Source organism: Castanea sativa, chromosome 1, assembly GCF_040712315.1.
Source record: "Castanea sativa cultivar Marrone di Chiusa Pesio chromosome 1, ASM4071231v1".
NCBI classification, from domain to species: domain Eukaryota; kingdom Viridiplantae; phylum Streptophyta; class Magnoliopsida; order Fagales; family Fagaceae; genus Castanea; species Castanea sativa.
In genome coordinates this window covers 57,104,579-57,126,690 of record NC_134013.1, presented here as the reverse complement: position 1 = coordinate 57,126,690, position 22,112 = coordinate 57,104,579, and the positions used below count along the sequence as shown (strand labels likewise).

General features: G+C 31.7%; 1 protein-coding gene across 2 annotated transcripts; it reads left to right on the top strand.

Moving 5' to 3' along the window:
* Window positions 1-11,356: 11,356 nt before the first annotated feature.
* LOC142622395 (WPP domain-interacting tail-anchored protein 1) lies at window positions 11,357-21,964 on the top strand. Of its 2 annotated transcripts, none has more exons than XM_075795848.1 (5): window positions 11,357-11,467; window positions 14,302-14,889; window positions 15,348-16,339; window positions 17,004-17,201; window positions 21,541-21,964. In XM_075795848.1, exons 2-5 carry the CDS (start codon window positions 14,325-14,327, stop codon window positions 21,715-21,717), a joined length of 1,932 nt encoding a protein of 643 aa, XP_075651963.1. In that variant the 5' UTR covers window positions 11,357-11,467; window positions 14,302-14,324; the 3' UTR covers window positions 21,718-21,964. The 2 variants fall into 2 exon arrangements, with proteins under 2 accessions (XP_075651963.1, XP_075651964.1); XM_075795849.1 differs by having other exon boundaries at window positions 11,388-11,467; window positions 14,290-14,889.
* The last annotated feature ends 148 nt before the right edge of the window (window positions 21,965-22,112 follow it).

Below are 22,112 nucleotides of genomic sequence, written 5' to 3'. Positions count from 1 at the left end.
AAACAATCGGTAATTTAACACTATTACTGAAGTAGAGGCACATTTTATTTTATTTTTCTTGCTAAATATGAATTGGAGGAGCATATGATTAATGTCGATCACATGTTTTATAAATTAGTCAAAGTGGATGTCATTCAAATCCCCATGAAATAACATATACCAACCAGGTCCACAAGTCCTTAAGTATCTTCCAATCAGGTCAAATGGCAGCTAATTAAATTTCTCATTATTCCTGTTGAAAATTTGTGGTGTTTATTTTTTTTTCAAAAAGTTTCAATTTATGACGTCCGCTTCTAATAATAACTTTTTGTCATCGGATCAAAACACCAATCAGTTTTTGGTATAGGCGAGGATTGAACCTCATATATCTTATTCAGTCATCAAAGACTTTACCAGTTAAGCTAATTAAAACCCACATTTGTGATGTTTATTTGAATTGTCTTTTTGAACAGCAAGTCCATAAGGGCAATTTGCTAAAATGAAAAAACTATAAGGTGGTGTGCCACAAATTATATTAAAGCCACCACCACAGAAGTGTGAAAGCCAAAACTAACATAAGGACAAAACTATAAACAATGCCTGTGGTGTGCGAATTGCTAATTGCCATTGACCCTTTCATAATAGAAAAAAAATAAATACGAGTTTGTTTAATTGTATACTATATTTTTGATTATATGTTATTGTGTGCTTTACGCATTAGACCCATAACCCGTGGTCAAGAATGAAAATTTGGACTAAAAAGAGGCTTTGGGATTGAGCAGAGGAAACATTCAAGCAAAAAAAAAAAAAAAAAATCAGGCAAAGATATTATTCACAGACACCCTTTGATGTCAACATCAACACTAGCATTAACAGGGTTTGATTTGTTTTGTGTGAACGATGGAGAGAAATTTAACCTAAAAAGCCCAATAATTGAATTAGGTATTAAAGATATATTAGACATATTAATCCAGTATAATAGGTTCAAACCCACTCTTATTTGTACTAATAGTCTAGGGTTTAGTCGCCTATATATACTCATGTTATAGTTTATTGTAACACAGGTTATTATATTACACTTTTACATAATAAAGACGTAGTCCATAAAGAATTCTTCCATGGATGTAAGTCTACAAGACTGAACCACGTAATTCTCGTATTTTCGATGTTCTTATTCTATATTTTTCCTTCCACACTCACTCTAGCATATTTAACACGATATAACACTTCGCATTGTTAATATATATTCAACATTGCAGATTTTGAAATTTTTAGTTTTGAAGGCAACACACATTGAATTTGCTCAGAGATAGAAATTCAATGTAATGGATATTTGGACGGTACCTACTTAGATATTAAAGTGCTTTGGTTTGTTTTGGTTGACAAATGCAGAGAACCTTAACCTAAAAAGCTATGCATGAATTAGATTCAAAATTTTATTATTAGAAGGAGGAGATACTCCCGCAAAATTGTAACTGTCATTGAAGCTTTTTATTTTTTGGGTAAGTTTTGGTTTAGTAACTCATACAAACAATTTCTTCAATAATTTTTATTTTTATTTTTAAACAAACTATCGAAAAAGTAAAAAGAAAGGGACTTCTCAATTTTTATGGTAGTTTTACTTTTGGAGAACGCTCACACAATTGCTGAACAATATTTTACCTGGGTAATGCCCCTTAGAACCTTATGAAAAAACAAAGGTAAAAATAAAAATCACATCATTTATGTTTAATCAATTGTCATATTGGTCCAATATGTTTCATTTTTGTTATTGTAAGTTCACATTTGCTGCCACCATTAGTCACTATTAAAAAATTTACCTTTAAAAAAGGCTAACAATGACAACAAATATGAATTTATAGGACCAAAAAAAATAATTGACCAAAATTAAAAGGTGTAATTTGTATTTTTGTCCTTTTTTTAATAAAGAAATTTAATTATTTTTTTAATTATTTAACAAAAGGTATTGACAGAAGTCAAAAAATGAAATTTACAGGTTTAAAATGAGAATTGACCAAACTTAAATGGTGCAATTTGTCTCATCATTCCTTAAAAGTTATCATGACTTTTGAGTAGAATTTATGGTATACCTTTAAATTAGAATCACATTTCATTTCCCTTGTGCATGTGTGTGTTTCTTAAATAAAAAAAAAAAAAAAAGTAATTATCCCATATTGCTTAATGATCTGTTTGGATTGAGAGAGAGGGGAAGTAGAGTAGAGTAGATTTAACCCAAAATTAGCCTATTTTTAAGCCAACTCTACTCTACTCTCCTCCACTCTCTCTCTTTCTCCCCTCAATCCAAACGGACCCTAAGATAATATGTTATATATAGTATAATTTGTCTCACCATCTCCCTTAATAGTTACTATGATTTTTTATTAAAGTTTATAATGTGTCTTTGTATTAGAAGTTAAAACCGCATTCTCTCACTTCTCGAGGTATGCTTTGAGAGTGTGTATGTTTCTCAAAGGGGTCTTCTTCTTCTTCTTCTTCTTTTTTTTGGCCAAAAACAAAATAGAATTGATGACTCTGCGATCTTGAATCCCATCACAGAATAATGTAACGTAATTGTTTTATTCTTCTTATCCAAAACAAAATGATAACTATGAAGTGAATTATTAATATGACACAAACTTCTTTTTTTTTTTTTAGAAACACGCACAGGCACATATATAGGGGAAGGAGGATGAAATAAGAGAATATACTCACACACCAACACCAAAACTGCATGTGGCAGTTAGTGTCGCAGAGCAAGTGATAAACCCTTTCTCAATATTACACTTTACCGATGTGACACAAACTTGAAGCATTCTTTATACTCTCTTTCCAACTGCACATCATTTATATATTATATTATATTATATAATATATAATAAAAGTTGGGTTTAGAAGCCGTGATTGCGCCACGTGGCTTCACCAAATTGCAGAAATTTTAATAAATTTTTTAGATTTTAAGAATAGATATATGCATATTTTTTGGATAAATATGACAAATCCTAACAGTTGTGTCTATCTAAAATGTTATCAACAGATCCTAAAATCAATAGAATAGAATTAGCTAATGATAGAATTTAAATAAAAAAGTGAGATAAAAAAACGTAAAAGAAAAAAAAGATCGAATTTGCATTTTTTTTCCTACGTGTCTTTAAAAAACGTAAAAGGAAAAAAAGATAGAACTTGCATTTTTTTCCTTGGGTTTTTTTTTTTTTTGTGGATAAATTTGCATCTTATGTCATGTTTTTCCTAATAATAAAGTTTTTTTTTTAAAAAATTATTTGAGTTTCACCTAAACTACTTCTTTTTCAATAGAATAGAATTACCTAAGGATAGAATTTAAATAAAAAAGAGAGATAAAAAAATGTAAAAGAAAAAAAAGATCAAATTTGCATTTTTTTTCCTACGTGTCTTTAAAAAACGTAAAAGGAAAAAAAAGATAAAACTTGCATTTTTTTTTCCTATGTATTTTTTGTTTGTGTGGATGAATTTGCATCTTATGTCATATTTTTCCTAATAATAAAGTATAAAAAAAATGTATTTGAATTTCATCTAAACTACTTTTTTTTTTTCATACCATCTTCTTCACAACCTAAAATTCCTACTATATATACATAGTTTTTTGGTGTTTCATTATTTCTATTACTGTACTTTACAATTATTTGCTATATTCTTCCTTTCTCAAGAAAATTGATGTGATTTGTTTTCCTTGCTTCAAGGGATGCAGTTATACAGAGTGATGGAAAGAATGTGGTCCCTGAGGTATGGAGTGTTCTAGACAAGATCAAGGACTTCTCTGAGAGAGCCCGCAGTGGTTCTTGGGTAATATAAAGCTAATATTAGTATCTAATTTGGGCATGAAATATGTGAAGTTTTGGTAACTGGAAAATTTTGGTAGGTTGGAGCCACAAGAAAAGTACTAAAGGATGTTGTTGCCGTTGGCATTGGCGGCAGCTTCTTAGGACCTCTATTCGTGCACACTGCTCTTCAAACAGGTTGGGTGTTGCAGTCCCTTATGTGCACCACCTCTATGTTGTCCTTTTTTTTTGTGATAATGTTATTATTTTACTACTAAAATTTTTGAAGCCTGTCGTACAAAAAAGCTCAGTCAACATGTTCATGGTTTAGTGGTTGCATCTTACAGATCCAGAGGCTATCAAATCTGCAAGGGGACGCCAGCTACATTTGTGTGTGTTAATATTTCACTATGATACCATAAGTAATGAAGTATTCAAATTCTAGATGTAGATCTTCCTTTTGAGGTCTTACTTTGTTATATATAACTTTTCGTTTTTGGTTTTTTTTTTCATCAAATTGAATAGATTTTGTGTATTCATTGCCTTTTTATTATATACTAGCCTCTAAGCACACACTCACGCGCGTGCTCAAAAGCTCTTCTATTTTTTATGTAAATTTTAATAATCTAAATTCATTATAATTTGAGATTATTACATTTTTCAATCACAACAATACATAGTGAAGATAATGGGGAGATTTAAATTTATTGGTTGGATGTTTGAAGTAGTTTGTGTGACTAATATGTGGGTGTATGGCTAGTTTTTTTTTTTTTCAATAATGGTAGACGTTTTTTTTATTTTTTTATTTTATTTTTTTTTTATCAATACAGCATATGTGTTTCTATAAAGAGAAGTGCCTTTGTTTTAATTTTAATTTTTTTTATAAATAGATAAAGCAATTTGAATATCTTTAGGAGAGTAGTCCTATTTTATAGGCAACTTTTTAATGGGAGTTAAAGATATATCTACTTATATATTATAAAAAAAAAACGTGTATATATCTATTTAGTTTAGTTTTTTTTTTATTAACTTATTTTTCTATTAAAAAAAAAATGTATAGTTGCTTTGAAGATGTGGGTTAGTGAAAGTGTTCCTATTTTGTAGGCATTGTTTTAGTACAAGTTAGACATGTATTTTTACCAGACTATCCTTTAGTTTTGTCTCTACTTAAACCTAGTGGTGTAGAGGTATTTTGGAATAATAAAAAAATCCGGTCTAAACAGGAGAAGTCCCTTAAATAGTAGTATAGATAATATAATTTTTATTAACAAGTTTTATAGATAGGTTGAAATTCTATATTTGATCACACCTTTTAGTGTTTCTTTTAGAAGTCAATATAGCAAGCAATATATTTGTATTTTTTAATTTCTTATTACATGATTATTTGTTATTGACATCAATATTTTATAATGGATTTAATTTGTTATGGCTTTTGTTTGGTGCTTTGTTCCATGTAATCTATATTTTTTAATTAAAAGCAAAATTGTCAAACATGAAATTGGATACGAGAGAATCCATTTGTCCAAATTTCTATGTAAGTCTATCTTTACTTAACTTTGTTTTTTTTTTTTAAGCTAAAAAATTTGGATATTTTTCATTAATGAATTGAGGTTTTGACTTAATTTTTTTTTCAATCGTTTCAATTATTGAATTCATTATCTTTTTTCATGTGTAATATTAATATCTGTATTTTTTATGATAAAAAAAATGTGTTCGTAAAGGTTAAAACACAATACAATTACAAACATTACTTTAAGTTAGGGTGTTATATTTAATTATTAGTAAGTTAGAATGTTACATTAAGTTAGAGTATTATATTTTTATTTATTTTTAATTTAGAATGTTACATATGGATACATATGTTGATTTAGGGTTGATATAACTTATAACCACTTGAATGAAATCAACACTAAAACAAATGATTCAAATATCAAAATAAGAAATAAAAATTAAATTTCTTTTAAATGTACAAGTACAATTTATTTTTTAATCTTAAATTTTGAATTAATTATTTTTTCATTTTATTTGTTATTAAATTTAATTATATTATCAAAATATTTTTTATTAAGACGTGCATCGACGGGCATAATATTATATAATAAAATTTTTCATCATATACTATATAATAAAAGTTGGGCTTAGAAACTGTGATTGTGCCACGTGGCTTCACCAAATTGTAGAAATTTTGTTAGTTTTTAAAAAATATATATTATTTTTTTTTCTTATCTTCTTCTCCTATAATTTCTAAGTTGATAAAAATTTCAATTTGAATACAATCCAAATTCTTCATCTAATCCTTTTATTATTAATTCCCTTATCTCATCCCCCTTCCCCTATATATGTGTGTGTGTGTGTTTCTAAAAAAAAAAAGTTCTAGCATTTCAAGGGATTAGAATTTTGGTTCACACTAATTGTTCATATCAACATTAATTAAAAAAAAAAATCATGGTACACGTATACAACTACTAATATCAACTTTTAATTCTATTTTTTTATTTTTTTAAAACACCTCATGGATAGACACAAAATTATAATTGTTCTTATTGATTTTTTCTATACATCTCTATCAATTTTTAGATAAATACAAAAACTTAATTGTTGTTATCTTTTGTTTAAGTTACATATGATTTTAATTAATCCGTGCTTCGCACGGGTATAATATTAGTATATAAATAAAGTTTAGTTCTTTATAGAGGAAAACTTGGATTTGAATTTCCTTCCTCCATTTGTTATAAGAAAAAAAAGTTATTATTCTTATTTATTAAAATTATGAATAAAAATAAAAAGAGACATGATGATAAAATTATATAGTTATTTTATTTTTATTATTTTTCTTGTAAAACTTTATTTTATATTAAATAAAAATTCTATTATAGATTAATATAAGTGTATATATGTGAGAAGCTTTTTTCTAGATATTTGAACTCCAGCTCTTACCCTCTACTTTACAAGAATTTTATATTTGTAAAGTAACTATCACACTAAAAGTGCATGATAATTTTTTGTAAAATTTTCAAACACAAAAAAAAAAAAAAAAAAACTAGAAAAAAAGGGCATCACATTTCTTTTTTATTCTATTCAATTCCTTAATTACCTATTTATTATATTCTATACATTCCCTATACAACATGTTTGAAATGTTACATTGAGATCATTATATAGAGCGGAGCACCCAAACTTCCATGGCCTACCCTTATGTATAATCTAGGCATGGTAAGATCTGTTTGTATTGTGATTTGACTAAATTAATTTAAAATTGACATCTTCGTTAAAAACACCAAAAAGTTCCAATCAATTAAACTTAATAACATTTCAATCGATTTAACATTTCAAACATAGAGCGGAACACCCAGAAACACCAAAAAGTTCCAATCAATTTAAAACACTCTACGCATTATTTATAATTTTATATAGTCTAATGACATTAGCAAATAGTAATGCTACAGTAATAATTTAATGAATGAATGACAGTGGTTGATTATTCTATAATAAATATGAGGCTGTGGTTGCAAGAAGTTATTAGTTGCTGAGGTGTGCCTGGCCGACGAAAGGCCATGGCAATTTGTTGGACATTTTATCTCTAGTTTAAAAAGACTGGGTCCCTCATTGGTTAATTTTAGTCACTCGTGGACAAGACTCAAAGATTATTTTATGGAAAAACAGAAGCTAAATTACAAAGGATTTGCAACTTTATTAAAAGTTGGGGTGACCTCATTAGCCAAAAGATGAATCTCAGTCACAAGTTTTTTCATTTTTTTGTGTGACATGAATCATGGTGGATAGTGAATATGATGGAGATGGGCCCATGAGCCCAATTGCTCACCAAGAGTCACACTCACACAAGGCACGCGACGAGGCACAGTGTTCAAATACTAAATAAATAGATAAAATATACAAAGATTTCACCATAAATTACTAAGTCTATTCACTTGGACGCGGAGACACGCAAAATGGACACATTTTTAATGTAACTATGTAAATAACTGGGTTTGTAGTTTGACACGAGCTTGATTTTTATTGGGTTTCTTACTTGTTTATAACAAAATTGATGAGATTGGATGGAGATAAACTATTTCAATGCAAATTCAAAAAGAAAATTGGTTCCATTTATCTAAACCACTATAATTTTCTGTCATTACAAATAAAAAGTTTGAAATTTAATTCTCATTTACACTAAAAATTAATTGATATCATAAAATGATAATAAAGAATAATAATTATAGAGCGACGTCACAAGTTAAAAATTTATCATATTTATATGAGAAATGCTAACGAATATTTTTACGATATTAGTTAATAATGCATTTAAAGAAAGTTTTTATAGGAAAAGAAAAAAAATTAGAATATGTTTGATAACTGTTTTTTCCTTTTATTTTCTGTTTTCAAAAATAATTTTCTATTTTTGAAACTAAAAAACTTGTTTGGCAACCTAAAACGGACCGAAAACAAAAATTATTCTCAAAACTCAATTTGTAAAGGAAACTAAAAACATGCAAAATGCTGTTTTTAGTTTCTAATTTTCAAAAGTCAATAAAAATACGCATTTAATTTAATGAATCTAACTTATTTAATGAGTTATCATTAGAGTTCAAATCTTAATAACAATATATTTTAGTATTTTCTATTTTTTTCTTCAAAAAACTATATTTTTAATTTCAATAAACTAAACATGTTTTTTATTTCAAAAATACAAAAAAATTATTTTTCTTTACATTCTCAAAAATAAAAATTTGAAAATAAAAAACAAAAGCTGTTACCATACATAACCTTACATTTGTGGACCCTAGTGGAAATGGAAAATCCAAAGTGAAATCAGCATAGAAGACATGACAAAGACGTTCTTCCAACTAAAGAAGTTCTTAGCCATCAACTTCACCTAGAAAATGATGTGTGTGCCTTTTTTGTAACCAACAAATTAAGACTCTCCAGCACATACTTTATATTATGTCCATTTGTGCGTGGTCTCAAAAAGTGTGGCCTATTAGATTTAAGAGGGATGCGATCATCTTACCATTACCAGTACTCTATCTCTACGCAATTTCGGGGAAACCAGAAATTTCTGAATTATAGCTATTATGAGTTATGACTGTATCTAAAGATGTAAAAATGAGATTGTCTTTGTCATTGGCAGTTTTCGATTAGTAAAGTTGGCGTATGAAGAACATGTAAAAACTCGGGATTCACTTAAACCAAGCTTTAGAGGAAACTCAACCCACCCTAACTCCCTCTTGGATGAGTAAGAATAAAGTTTGATGTGGCAACAAATTACTACTACACGAGTCAAATTGGATTTGACTAAAATTTGATGCAACAGCAAACCATTATGTTCTGCATCTTAACAAATGAATTAGTAGTATTACAACTATGAGGCAAGAAACTCTCTAGAGCAACAATGGGAGTATAACCTTGAATGAATTGATTCCCCCACATAATTTACTCTAGAATCCTGGCTCATAATAAGTGTTCTTGTAGGTGGGATAAATTGTATGGTGATTGGGTGACGGGTATTTGATGGAAGCTCTCACAAAAGAAGATCTAACTCTCTAGTACCTACACACAATAAACGCAGCACCGTTGTAGGAGGTGGTAGTGAGCAGTCTCAAGATTAAGTTAGAAATGTGGAAGATATAAAATCTAATGGAAATCACCATTGCCTTCTCGTAATGTTTTTTCACCGAAGTGACAAGTTCCTGTTTGTTTTATTGGTCTGGATGTGTGTCCATAATAATTGGGACTCTCACTGAGAGGACAGGTCACATCGCATTAAATGTTGAGTAGGTGGTTAGATATAATAAATGTGATTTGACTAATTTTACAATTTGATTTGTTTTTCGAGAATTACCTCATGATAAGTCTTGGTGAATGATACATTGAGCCGATTTGCATGCTAGTCTCATATACCGACCTCCCACCTATTAACACATGTTGATGCTGAAGTTACTATATCTTGGCCTTGAGTCATATATTAACACCCCCACAATTCCATTAGACACAAATTTATAAATAATCAAGTGAGCCACGATTTCTTGCTGATCCTTGGCAAAATGCACAATTTCATTAGACAAAAGTTTATAAATAATCAAGTGAGCCACGGTTTCTTGCTGATCCTTGGCAAAATGGGCCTGTCTATGACTACCTTAACTCTCCTTAGCATCCAAATCCTTTCATTGTCAACACTCAACACTCAAACCCACAACACACCTTAGTCCTCCAAATCAGTATTAACAACACTTCAAAATCCTTATATAAAAAAAAACACTTCAAAATCAATTTAGTTTTAATTCATGCAACAAATAGTTAATAATTCCATGTGCCTCTATGCCAACTTTCATAACATTAACAAGTTTTCTAGAGCAATAACATAATCCATATAAAATTAATTTTGACAGGAATAAAAATTTAGATGATTAACTAAAAAAAAAGCAATTCTAATAGTATCAAATACAACTGCTAGATAACCAGTTGTAAATACAAAAAAATAAATGAAAATTTATGACATCCAAATTCATTAAAGCGATAGTATATACTCTTTTCACACAATTGTGGGTGTCGCATGGTTTTATTAATTACTATGTGAGGAGTTTTTCTCCAAACCAATTTAAAAGTAAATTTTTTCCTTATAAAATTGATAACTTTCACTGCCTCCCTCCTTCAATGAATTTTTTTTTTCCCTCCGTTTCTTTGATTATATTTTGTTTGTTCATTTAAGTAGTTATTTATCAATGATATAATTGTTTTAAATATAACTTTCACTTAAAACTTTAAATGTTCATTTATGTAAGAATTTTCAATTTCGGTAATGTTTTAATAGAAATAGTTAATTTAACACCCTTTTTTTTCCTTAAAGTAACATATGATTACTTTCTAGGTAATTTTTTTTCAAAGAATTAATTTTATTTATTTATTTATAATCTATCTAAACCAATGAACCATGTCTCAAATGACACATCCTTATCATATAAGAATGAATGGAAGATGTGATAATGAATTTAAAACTCACTGAGTGCATGTATAACTTGTAAATAATTCTTTTAACTAAAATACAAAACTCACTTTCTAAGTTTCACCAAAATTTATTTTAGTCATTTAATTTTGCTTTCATTCATTTTAGTCTTCTAAATTTCAAATTTATTCAATTATAATGTTAAATGAGATAACAAAAAAAAAAAAATCGCAGTAAATAATCCAAAGTTATTATTACCTATAAATTTTGAGTTTTTTCTTTGTCTAAATTTGTTTACTATTTTATGTTATCTCATAAATTTAAAAATTTACGGAATCTAGAAAGTCTAAAACAGACAATCTAGTTCAAAACCATATCCATTTGACTTGTCGAAAAAACCATATCCATTTGAAGAAATACACTAGTTGTATTAAAAAAAGAAGAAGATATAATAGACTAGTAGACTGTAGACTAGTCGCCTTAAAACCAAGACTCTCGACGTAATAGGTTCACTTCGTTTTCGTAATAACAAATATAAAATCCACTACTACAAAGAATTTATTACGTCAAAGTGGGCCCTCACACAAAAACGACGACGGTTGTGTCTTATAGCTATTGACTAAAAATCAACGTCCTATTTATAGTATTGATTAGCTAATTGCCTATTGGTAAAGCGAACCAATACATTTCTGTTCGGTGCTCCGGTTGTTTTTCACCTTGACAGTTTTCTTCTCGTACTTTCCTTCATAAGGTAACGCACTCTCTCTCTCTCTTCTGGTAAATTCAATGTTTTAACATTTTCCTCATTGATTTTTGGAAAAAACATGTTGGAAAATAATGTGGGTTGTTTTTATAATCTCCAATGTTTGGTTTCTATGTGTCATCAATGTAAATCATGAGATGGGCATTTTGTAGTTTCTATGTTTGGTTAATGAAACTTCTTTCTTCAATGATATATGGGAAATTTAGGATCTGGGTGTTTCAAATTTTTATCTATTATGGATTATTATTAGCTATATAAAGGTTTTTTTTTTTTATAATTTTTTTATGGCTGAGATTATGTGGCATGTTGCTATTAGAAACTGAACCTTCATGGGGTAATCTGTCAACTTTTTTAGATGGGTGTTTAGGAATAAGGATTGTTCATTTATTGATTAGTTTCAAGTTTTTTTGTGGAGGGATTCTTTTGTTGGTTTATGGAGGTAGTTTGAGATGTTAGAAGAGAAATTTGGATTGGTTTGAGGTAGGAAAATGGTTTCCTTGTTTGTGTTTTGTGCATACGTGCAGGGGTTTTGATTAGTTCTACTTACTGAAGGGTGAAACTTGGATTGGATTTCTAGTGAGTGTTCATTTATAGTTATAACTTATATATAAGTTAAGTTGTAAATTTCAGTGAAGATATTTAAGGAAATTACTGAGTTTTTATTTTTTTATTTTTTATAATTGTTTTAGTAAAATACACACCCAATGGCTCTTTGAACTAATCACCTCCATGTTCTTATAGGGAATCACATGTCATTTGAGGTAAAGCTTATTGACTTTAGAGTTTTTGTTTAGTGCAATTATTTTCTTTTTTGCACTTGATCCTGTTCTACCATCTGAACTGGGAGATCTTACTATGTATTGAAATGGCTTTGGGAAGAAAATTTTTTGCTTTATATGATATGGAAGTGAATCACTAAGACAGCTTTGCTGAGACATAGTCAAGGGAAAAACTAAGATTTCAACTTTGGGGGGCCAAACCATGAGCCAAACAAATTTGACTACTTAAGAATAAGACATATATTAAAATGCAAACCTATATTAATATATGAAAAATAAACTAGAATTTATTTATTTGTTTTTTTATAAGAACTAGAATTTATTTAGTAATAAAAAAATATGAACAAAATAAAAGAAATAAAATAATTGTTTCTTAATACATTTCAACTCAATCATCTATGATCTATCAAAATAATACTTGATGTTTTATTCAAATCTTGAAAGTCATTTATGATTGATTATGATCCTAATTTCGTAGCAATTTCCCTTTCAATGCACAAAATCCAGGAATTTTTTAGAACATTACCTTCCATTTTGTTGTTAAGCCTAGTTTTGACAATGTTCATGGCTAAAAATGTTCATTCCATAGTTGTGGTTGAAGCTAGAAGAGCAATTACAAGTACATCTACAAGTTGACAGTGTTAGGCTACTGATTTTCTAGTCCTTATAAGCCATTGGCATAATAAAAATAATATTTGATAATCTTTTGAAATAAAAAAGCAAACTTACATTATGCTTATGATGATGAAGTCAAGCAGATAAATTTTTTTGACCAAAACAAATATAATCAATTCTAAAAGATTTATGTGCCTATAGAGGAACCATAGTTGAGCTAAGAATAAACATCTTTTCATCTTCACTAAGCCAAAGATTTTTTTTTTTTTTTTTTTAATTTAGAATCTATTGTAGCACAGAAATGTCTTCTTTAATAATGATGCTCAATTCAATTGTAATTTATAAAGAAATCTTGTTGATGGTGAGCTCGACCTTGTCTCTCAACATAAGGAGCATTTGTATTGGGGAATTTATGTTACGTTCCTTAAAAAATTATTTCAAAGTGGTAAAGTAAAAGCATCTCATCCATCATGTCTGACTTCTTTTAACTAAAAAAATATTTAGTTTTACCAAGTAAAAAAAAAGTGTGGGTTCCAGTTAGCATACAATCTCCTGTCGTAAAATACGAGATCTGGCATTTGAACCCTGCCTATATAAAAAACTAATTAGTGTCTTGGTCTGATGATAAAGAGTAATCATCATGAAGCGAATGCCATAGGTTGGAATTTTATTGTATTTATCAATAAATAAATAAATAAAAACCCAATTGTAGGCAAAAAAAAAAAAAAAGGAAAAGAAAAGAACCCAAGCAATCCTTTAGGTGGAGCAAAACAGCATTGCAGCACCCAAATCCCAAATTCCCAAAATTTTTAACATTGGTCATAAAGATAAAATAATCTAAGTGGCATGCCAAACACATATATAGGTTAGGTGGTGAGGTGGCTATTTTATTTTTGGGTTCTTGGCCAACTTTCAATTTTTTTTTTTATGGGGGGGGGGGGGGGGGGGGGGTTTGGGAGGAATAGGGGAATATAAATTTTTTGGGTTCAAACTTTCGAATCTTATATATACTATTAAATAGAAATCACATTCGCGGGGGGGGGGGGGGGGGGGGTTGGCTTGGTCTAATAATATTTTCTGTAACTGGACATAGCTGAGGTAGTGGTGGTGCTGAAATTGATATGGCAGTGGCAATGTCAGTGGTGAGGATGATGGCACAGTGGTGTTGGAGGTGGTGGTGAAAGGGTGGCAGCATTTGTGAACTGATGGTAGAAATAGTAGTAGTAGTTTCTGCCATTTTCCTTCTTAACGAAAACATGAAAATTTGCTTCCTCTATTCTCTGAAATTCTATTTCTGTTTCCCATTATTTGGAAACAATTCTCCTTAGCTAACTGTAGTGCATTAATTTTCATGATATTTAGATAATTTACAACTGTTTTCCTTTACAACTTGCTCTAATTTACTTATTCTTTTAGTTCATTTTCCAGGTTTTAAGAGCTAGACAATTGCAATGGAAACCGATGCTTTTGATGAAGCAAGTGTATCTCATGATGATGTTGATACTGGTTATCCAGAGACAGAGTCTAATAAAGTTGACTTACTTGAAGGGAGTTCATCTAATGGAGAAGTTGTTGGAGAATTAGGAAATGCTGGGGAGTTTCTAACGAGAGTTGAATTAGATTTAGCATGTTCTTCTGAAAAATTGGTTAACCTAAGTGTCCTTATGATGCAAGTGGCAACCAGGGAAAGTGACTATGAGGCCTTTGTGTCACGGGGAGAACGCATGTTGGGTAATTCTTTTGAGAAGGCGATGGAATTTGATCTCTTATCTGGAATTTTAGATTCAGAGGTGCAAGAAGTGGATAAATTCATGTCTACACTTCAAGCAGATGTAATTAGTGCCCATGAGATAGTATCTCTATTCAAACACTTGGGAGAAACTTTTGTGGAAATGGAAGGAAAGTTGTGTGATTCTGAACTATCTTTGAAGCAGTCGCAAGATCAGGTCTCTGAAATTAGGATGCAATCTGCGAAGTTCCAGAGGATCTTGGCAAGTTCTAACCGGGATGAACATTGTAAGCTATAGAAAGTAAATGTAGTTTATAATAACAAATAATTGTTATCATCATCATCATCATCATAATTTTTAGTATTATGGATTAATATGATCATAATATGAGTGGTAGCTGTAGAAATTCATGGAGTGGAACAGGTTTGTTTGTGCTAAAGAAATGTTAAGTTGACTATAAGCAGTGAAAAGGCTTTTTATAATCATTCTTTTAATATATTATAATATATATTTTTTATATTTTTACCACTCAAATGGCTGAAGCACTATGGCAGCTGTATGTGGGAACTGAACATCTTCAGATCGTTTTTATAATTGAATGGCTCAATTCTGTTCTTCCTAATGAAGATTTGTGACAGATTAAGTTTTTCTCTTTGGTGCTGTTATAATTTAGTGCAATATTAGATGAGAAATTTTTTAATCGTTATGTTGGTATCTCAGTTTCTAATGAATGCATGTTGACAGGGAATAATGATAAAGGTGTGGACTTTCCGGGGGATGATCAATTTTTGGATACCTATGCAAATATAAAAATGCAAACTGCTGAACAACAAAGACATATTCTCAGGCTGCTGGAAAAGTCTTTGTCCAGAGAGATGGATCTTGAGAAGAAGTTGACCGAATCAAGGCAAATTGAAGAAGAATTGAAGCTGAGGCTACATTCTTCAGAGCAAGAAGCATTTTTCCTAGAGGAAGAAGGAGCAGATATTTGGGAGAGATGGTTCCAGGCAGATAATGCTTCAGAAATTCTGATGGGAATTTCAAAAGAACTACTGGGTCGTCTCCGTATTTTTCAGTTTAATTTGAATGGTGCTGTTCAGAGGGAAGCTGAGCTAAGACGTGAGCTTGAACACACTACAGAACAGTTGAAATCCAAAGAAATTAATTTGCACAAGCTTGAAAGCAGTGAAGTGGACAACGTTATTGTGGGTCTGAAAGAAAAAATATCTAACGCAGAAAGTAGGGCAGAAAGCGCTGAAGCCAAGTGTAAATTATTAGCGGAAACCAATATGGAACTTAAGGATGAGCTGGGTCTTCTTAAAGACGGTGGTAATATCTCTGAGAAGGTGACTTTGCTTGAGAGGCAATTGCAGGAATCTGATTATCGGCTACAGCATGCAATGGCATCTGCTGAAGCTGGTGAGGAGAAGCAGAGCATGTTGATATCTACAATTGGAGACATGGAGAATCTGATTAAGGATCTGAAGTTGAAGGTTTTAAAAGCAGAAACTCGGGCTGATAGTACTGAGGAGAAATGTATCATATTATCCGAATCTAATATGGAGCTACATAAGGAAATGAGCTTTTTTAGTAGCAGACTGGAATCCTTGGAGGCATCTTTGCATCAAGCTGAGGAAATGAAAATAGCAAACGCAAAGGACATTGCTATCCGGAAAAAAGTTATTACAGATTTAGTCATGCAACTGTCAATTGAAAGAGAGCGCCTTCATAAGCAGGTATGGACCAATTACATGTGTGATTTGATTTTTCAGATCAAAAGCTAGTTTTATCTATAAAATGTCCCTTTTTGTTGTCTCTTTAGCATTTACCTCCTAAATTTAAGTATCATTTGAAGTATATATTTAATATCTGCATATCAAAATTAAGCAAAAGTATAAAACTATTCAATAATCAGCAACTTGGTAGTTACTAACTAAAAACTATGATAAAAGATTCTTTGTCCCGACAGTGTCTCACTTCAATCCAATATAGAAAAGCCTTGATGAATCCTATATAAAAATTTAAGAAACTAAGTTATGAGTGATCTGTTTTCTTAAATGAAAAAAGTTGTATGTTTTTGTGTTTAAAAAAAATTAAAAGTGGGGACTGCACATGACTCACAAATTATGCTTTTCAATTATTGGATTGAGGCATATTTTTAGTCTTGTTTTTGTGTAAAACTTTTAGTGGAGTTTAAGAATAAAAAAATGTAGAAATTTGGTTATGGTAAGAATAACACCAAGAACAACAACAACAAAGCCTAAATCCCAAAACTTTGGGGTCAGCTTTTTGGTTGTAGCAAGTCTTCAATATGAGGGTATGCTTCTAAAGGTAAAATGGAGTTTTTCTGAACTCAGCACAGTTCCTGCAGACTCAAGATATTTTGTGTGTTATGTGCAGATATCTACATTGACAGTGGAGAACCACAATTTGCTACTGAAGTTACAGCAGATGAACATGCACCGCCCTGTAGATATTGGCCTTAATGGTCGAGGGAACAGTGAAGAATTTTCATTGCCCAAGCATGATTTGACTGATGTTACTTGTGCAAGAGAAAGTAAGGAAGAAGTGACTGAGTTGTCGGCTACTGGTTCCATGGTAGGTGCTTCCTATTCAGTGGGTCGATTTCTTTTAAGCAGGTTTCAAGCTGCCTTATTCTTGTCAGGGTATATAAATTTGTCATAGATGTTTGATCTGCTAACTGCCTTTAACACTTGTTTTCAAGCCCAACCCCTCCCCCAAAGACTTAGGGAGACAGATCTTTTTTGATGACATGGAACCTCACCAAGGCAAGGCCCTTTGGATCTACTTTTGGGGAGTATACCACAGATACATGACCTCGCCTGCCAGAACCGTGTATCATGTAATCCAAGGGAACTCCTAGTGGGGATCAAACCCAGGATGTTTGGGTCTACAACTCATCCCAAGCCTTCAATCACTAGGCTGCCCCACACCACTCCACAAGTAGGAATTGAAGAGCCTTTCAATGTCCTTGATCACCTTTACAGTAAAAAAAAAAAGTGCTTTTCCAATACACTTGAATGCCAAAAAATAAAAAACAGATTGTATAAGCTGCAGTCTTCCATCAAAAAGACAGCCTTCTAGCAGACCATGTGTTTATCCTGGCAGCAATCTTGTTAGCCAACAGTTTACAAACTGTAGGAACCAATGTACCAGAAATGAGGGGCAGGCCCAAGTACTTGACAGGTAAAGAGCCCTCTTTAAAGTTTGAAATTGTCAGAATTTTCTGCTTCATTTCACTGGTAACAGCTGAGAGAAAGACCTCAATCTTTGATGGATTAACAGCTAGGCCAGAAGTCAGTTTGAACTGAATAGTAACATTCTGAAAGATTGAATGGAGCCTTCCTTTGCAATAGCAAAGCGCATCAAATCATCAGCAAAACAAAGACGAGAGAGTGCCACCTTATCACACCTAGAATGATACTTGAATCTGTTCTTTGTCCCTGCCAACCTACTCATCATTTTCAAGAACACCTCCATAGCTATAACAAACAGGTTGGGTAAAAAAGGATCACCATGCCTAAGACCCCTTCCACCTTTAAAACAATCCACCAAGGGGCTATTTATTGCCACTGAAAACTTTGGTTAAGTAATACAAGATTCAATCTAACCAATGAATCTATGAGGAATACCAACAGCGGCCAAAGTGTCGAGTAAAAAGCTCTAATAAACTATTATGGGCCTTCATTGGATCCACTTTTCTTGTGCATCTCAGTGAACCAAGATCCCTGTGGTAGTTCCTCACCAATTCCTAAGCTAAATGCACATTCTCAGTGATGCTTCTTTTGGGTATAAATGAAGTTTCAGTAGGACTAATCAGATTATGATGAAAAGCCTTTAATCTGTTAGCCAAGATCTTTGTGGTACACTTTTTAAATTGTATTGCAACAGGAAATTGGTTAGATTTCTAAATCAGATTTACATTATATGCTTCATTACACCTTCATAGTCAATTTCTGCCTAACTCATGATTCTCATAGTTATTCAAGAAACTCCAATTGGGGAATAAAAGAATCCTTAATTTTCATAGAATTTTCACCCTTAACTCTAGTCTCTATTAAAAAATACTAGGTTTGCCCTATGGATTTAAACCTCTAACATTCTTAACCTCTTCTTGTTTGAAAGGGTCATTTAAACCTCTACCATTCCAGATAACAAGCTTCATTGGCTTGTATCAAGGAAAAGGAAATTATCACTCTCCAATTGGAGAAGCACATGATAAATCTTCCTGATCCACATAACCAACATTTTCCTTAGCTTTCCTAGCTATCTTCGGCTTTAGTTTTGCACCCAGCTTCAAAGTTGCATCTAAAAACTCCTGTTAAGTAGTCTGTCCTCTAGACCTTGTCACAACTGCTATAAGGACCTTCCACATCCTTGATCAGTATCCTTTTTCCAACGGCAGGTTTAGATCTCATAACAGCATCATCAGAGTGAGCAGTTCTGGCCCCTGGAACCCTCTTCCAAGAGGAATTTTTTGGGGAAGCAGAGCCCGCAACTTGATAGCCTCAAGGTTTTTCTCATCTTCCCACTTTTCTTTAGACTTTACCTCCAATTGAATAGGAGAATACTACTTCTAATCGATTCTCATTTTACACCTTTACTTAATACCAGACTTTTTTTTTGTTGTTGAAAAGTACCATTCTTTCATTAGTTTTCATTGATCTAGAGAAACATACAATAGGGTCCCTAAAGAGGTTATGTGGTGGGTTTTGGAAAAGAAATGAGTTCCTATGAAGTATATTAAGTTGATCAAGGATATGTATGACGTAGTGGTAACTAGTGCGAGAACAAGTGGAGGAATCACAAGTGAGTTTCCTATCACTATAGGTTTGCATCAAGGATCACTATTAAGTCCATATTTCTTTGCACTAGTGATGGATGAGCTCACTAAATCGATCCAAGAGGAAGTTGTTGGTGTATGTTTTTTGCAAATTATATAGTTTTAGTGGATGAAACTAGAAGTGGAGTTAATGCCAAGTTAGAAATTTGGAGAGACGCTCTAGAATCTAAAGGCTTTCGATTAAGCTGGACTAAAACAAATAACATGGAATGTAAATTCTGTAAATTTAGAAACACAAACAATGGGTTAATAAGACTTCACGATCAAGAGATACTAAAGAGCGAAAACTTTTAATATCTTGGATCAATAGAGAAATTGAAGAGGATGTGAATTATAGAATAAAAGCAGGGTGGATGAAGTGGAGAAGTGCGTCGGGAGTGTGGTGTGATTGTAGAATATTTATTAAGTTAAAGGGAAAATTTTATAAGACTATTATATGACCAGTTATGCTTTATGGCACTGAATGTTAAGAAGCATAATATTCTTAAAATGAGTGTAACTGAAATGAGAATGTTAAGATGGATATGTGGAAATACATGGAATGATAGGATTCAAAATGAGGAAATTTTCCTAAAGATAAGGGTAGCCTCTATTGATGGAAAGATGAGGGAGAATCACTTGAGATGGTTTGGTCATGTTCAGAGGAGAGTGACTAATGCAACAATAAGAAAGAGCGAGTTTATCCAAGTTAAGGGAACTAAAAAAGGTAGAGGAAGACCAAAAATGACATTAGTAAAAGTAATAAAAAAATGACATGTCAATTAAGGGAGTAACAAAGAATATGACTTTAGATAGAATAATGGAGAAAAAGAATGCATATGATTGACCTTATAACTAATATGTTGATGATCCATAGCTAATCCCAAAATTTTGGGACTTAGGCTTTGTTTGTTGTTGTTTTTGTACCATGGCTTCATACCAGACTTTATCCTCTTTCTTTGCTCATGCTCTGTTAGAAAGACCAAAACACCTTACAATGAAAAAGTATAGGTGGCTTCCGGGGGTATTCTATAGAGGCCTCCAGAGTTGATACATCAAGTAATTCAACTAGTAAATAATCTGGAAGTGCATCCTCAAGCCCAAATTCCACTCAAATGTTGGCAAACCCGAGCCTCTTCTGCTGATCAGTGATAGCATCAGCAAAAAGGGGCTTTTCAATACCACTAGTAATATAGCTAAAGCATTTAGGAGCCCATAATTCAATTGGTAGATGCAGAACTTAATCCAGATTGGAATCTTATTAAATCTTATCTTTTCCATCTGCAGCCTGGGGTTCCATTCTCTTAATTGCTTATTAGCATTAGCAACATGCCACATTTTGGCCTCCAATCAAAAGTGAAAACCTCCATCCCACCAAATGATAGTCACAGAGCTTCAACAGACTTCTTTACTAGATAAAAGGGGATTTGTGTCCAAACGCTGTCCAAGTAGCAAGTAGACCATTAAAAAATGCTTTATTCCCCAATCTCCATATTTGACAACAATTCCCCCATTCTTTTTAACAGGAGCATGGAATTTCCTCTGCCTCTCCCCTTCATCTTCCTCATGAGTAAATAAACACTAATTAAAGAATTTAAAGATGAGAATTTGGATCAAGAATCACAGAAATCTCAAGAATTTTCAACTGCGCATAGCATGCGTGATTCTAACATGCACTGAGAGCATCCTAATCCTAGCTAACTAACTGCCTCTCTCACAATACCAATACTTGTAACAAATGATTTACTTCCTGGAATAGATGTAATCTTTTAGTATTCCAATTTTACAAAAGCTTCAAAAGCTGTCAGCTCAAAGCTCAAAAGCTGTCCTAAAATGCAGCCAACCCTAACCGTTTTTTGTTTTTTTGTTGTTTTGTTTTTTGTTTAAAACTCCATAGAATAAAAGAATAAAGTATGTTTGGGGAGGGGGGGGGGGGAATAGAATAATTTAATTGGTAAGATATCGGAAATATCCTCATTCTCCATCATTACCCCTTTTTCTGTTTGAACTCTGTTTTACTGAAAATTATATTTTCAAAGTATTTGGAATTGAACCTTGTTGTTATTGCTGTCTTGCCTATTTCTTTGTTTCCAGTTGGACAAGAATCAGATAAGTGTTCCAGTTGGTATGACCAAAGTGGTGTCTGCAAATTCTACATCAGAGCTTGAGTCAGTGAGAAGAATAGATGCAGGGCTCCTGAACTTTAAACATGTTTTAATGGCGATCATCATCTTACTCATTTCAGTTGTAGCTTATTTAATTCAAAAATAAATTTCCTTCTTTTATTTTATGCTTGTCTAAAGTTTTGTCATCGCCAATAATAGAAAAGTTTTCATTGGTGCTTTTCTTGGTGTGAGCCCGTTTGGTAATGTTGTTCTATTAACGTTGTTTAAATGTTGTAAAAATACGTGTGGATGAAAAAATGTTGTGAAAATACGTGTTGTGTTGTTTAAACAACAAAAACTGTTGTTTAAACAACACTAACAAACAGGCCATATCTCTCTTTTGTAGTGCATGTTATTTCCCTCCTATGGTAGTTTTGTTGTTAACCAGGGGTTTAGAGCCTCGAAAAAAAAAGTGATATTTTTCTCAAATTTTGTGAGAAATGCAACATATTGTGCCTAAAGCACAGATTTTCATCAGCTCAATAACTGAATACTTACAAA

What these genes read in the sequence shown, in the direction of transcription:
- LOC142622395 (XM_075795848.1), top strand. Translation starts at nt 14,325, where the DNA reads ATGGAAACCGATGCTTTTGATGAAGCAAGTGTATCTCATGATGATGTT. An exon ending in GAGAGCGCCTTCATAAGCAG is followed by an intron (nt 16,340 to 17,003) that starts GTATGGACCAAT and finishes TGTTATGTGCAG; the next exon opens with ATATCTACATTGACAGTGGA. An exon ending in TGTCGGCTACTGGTTCCATG is followed by an intron (nt 17,202 to 21,540) that starts GTAGGTGCTTCC and finishes CTTTGTTTCCAG; the next exon opens with TTGGACAAGAATCAGATAAG.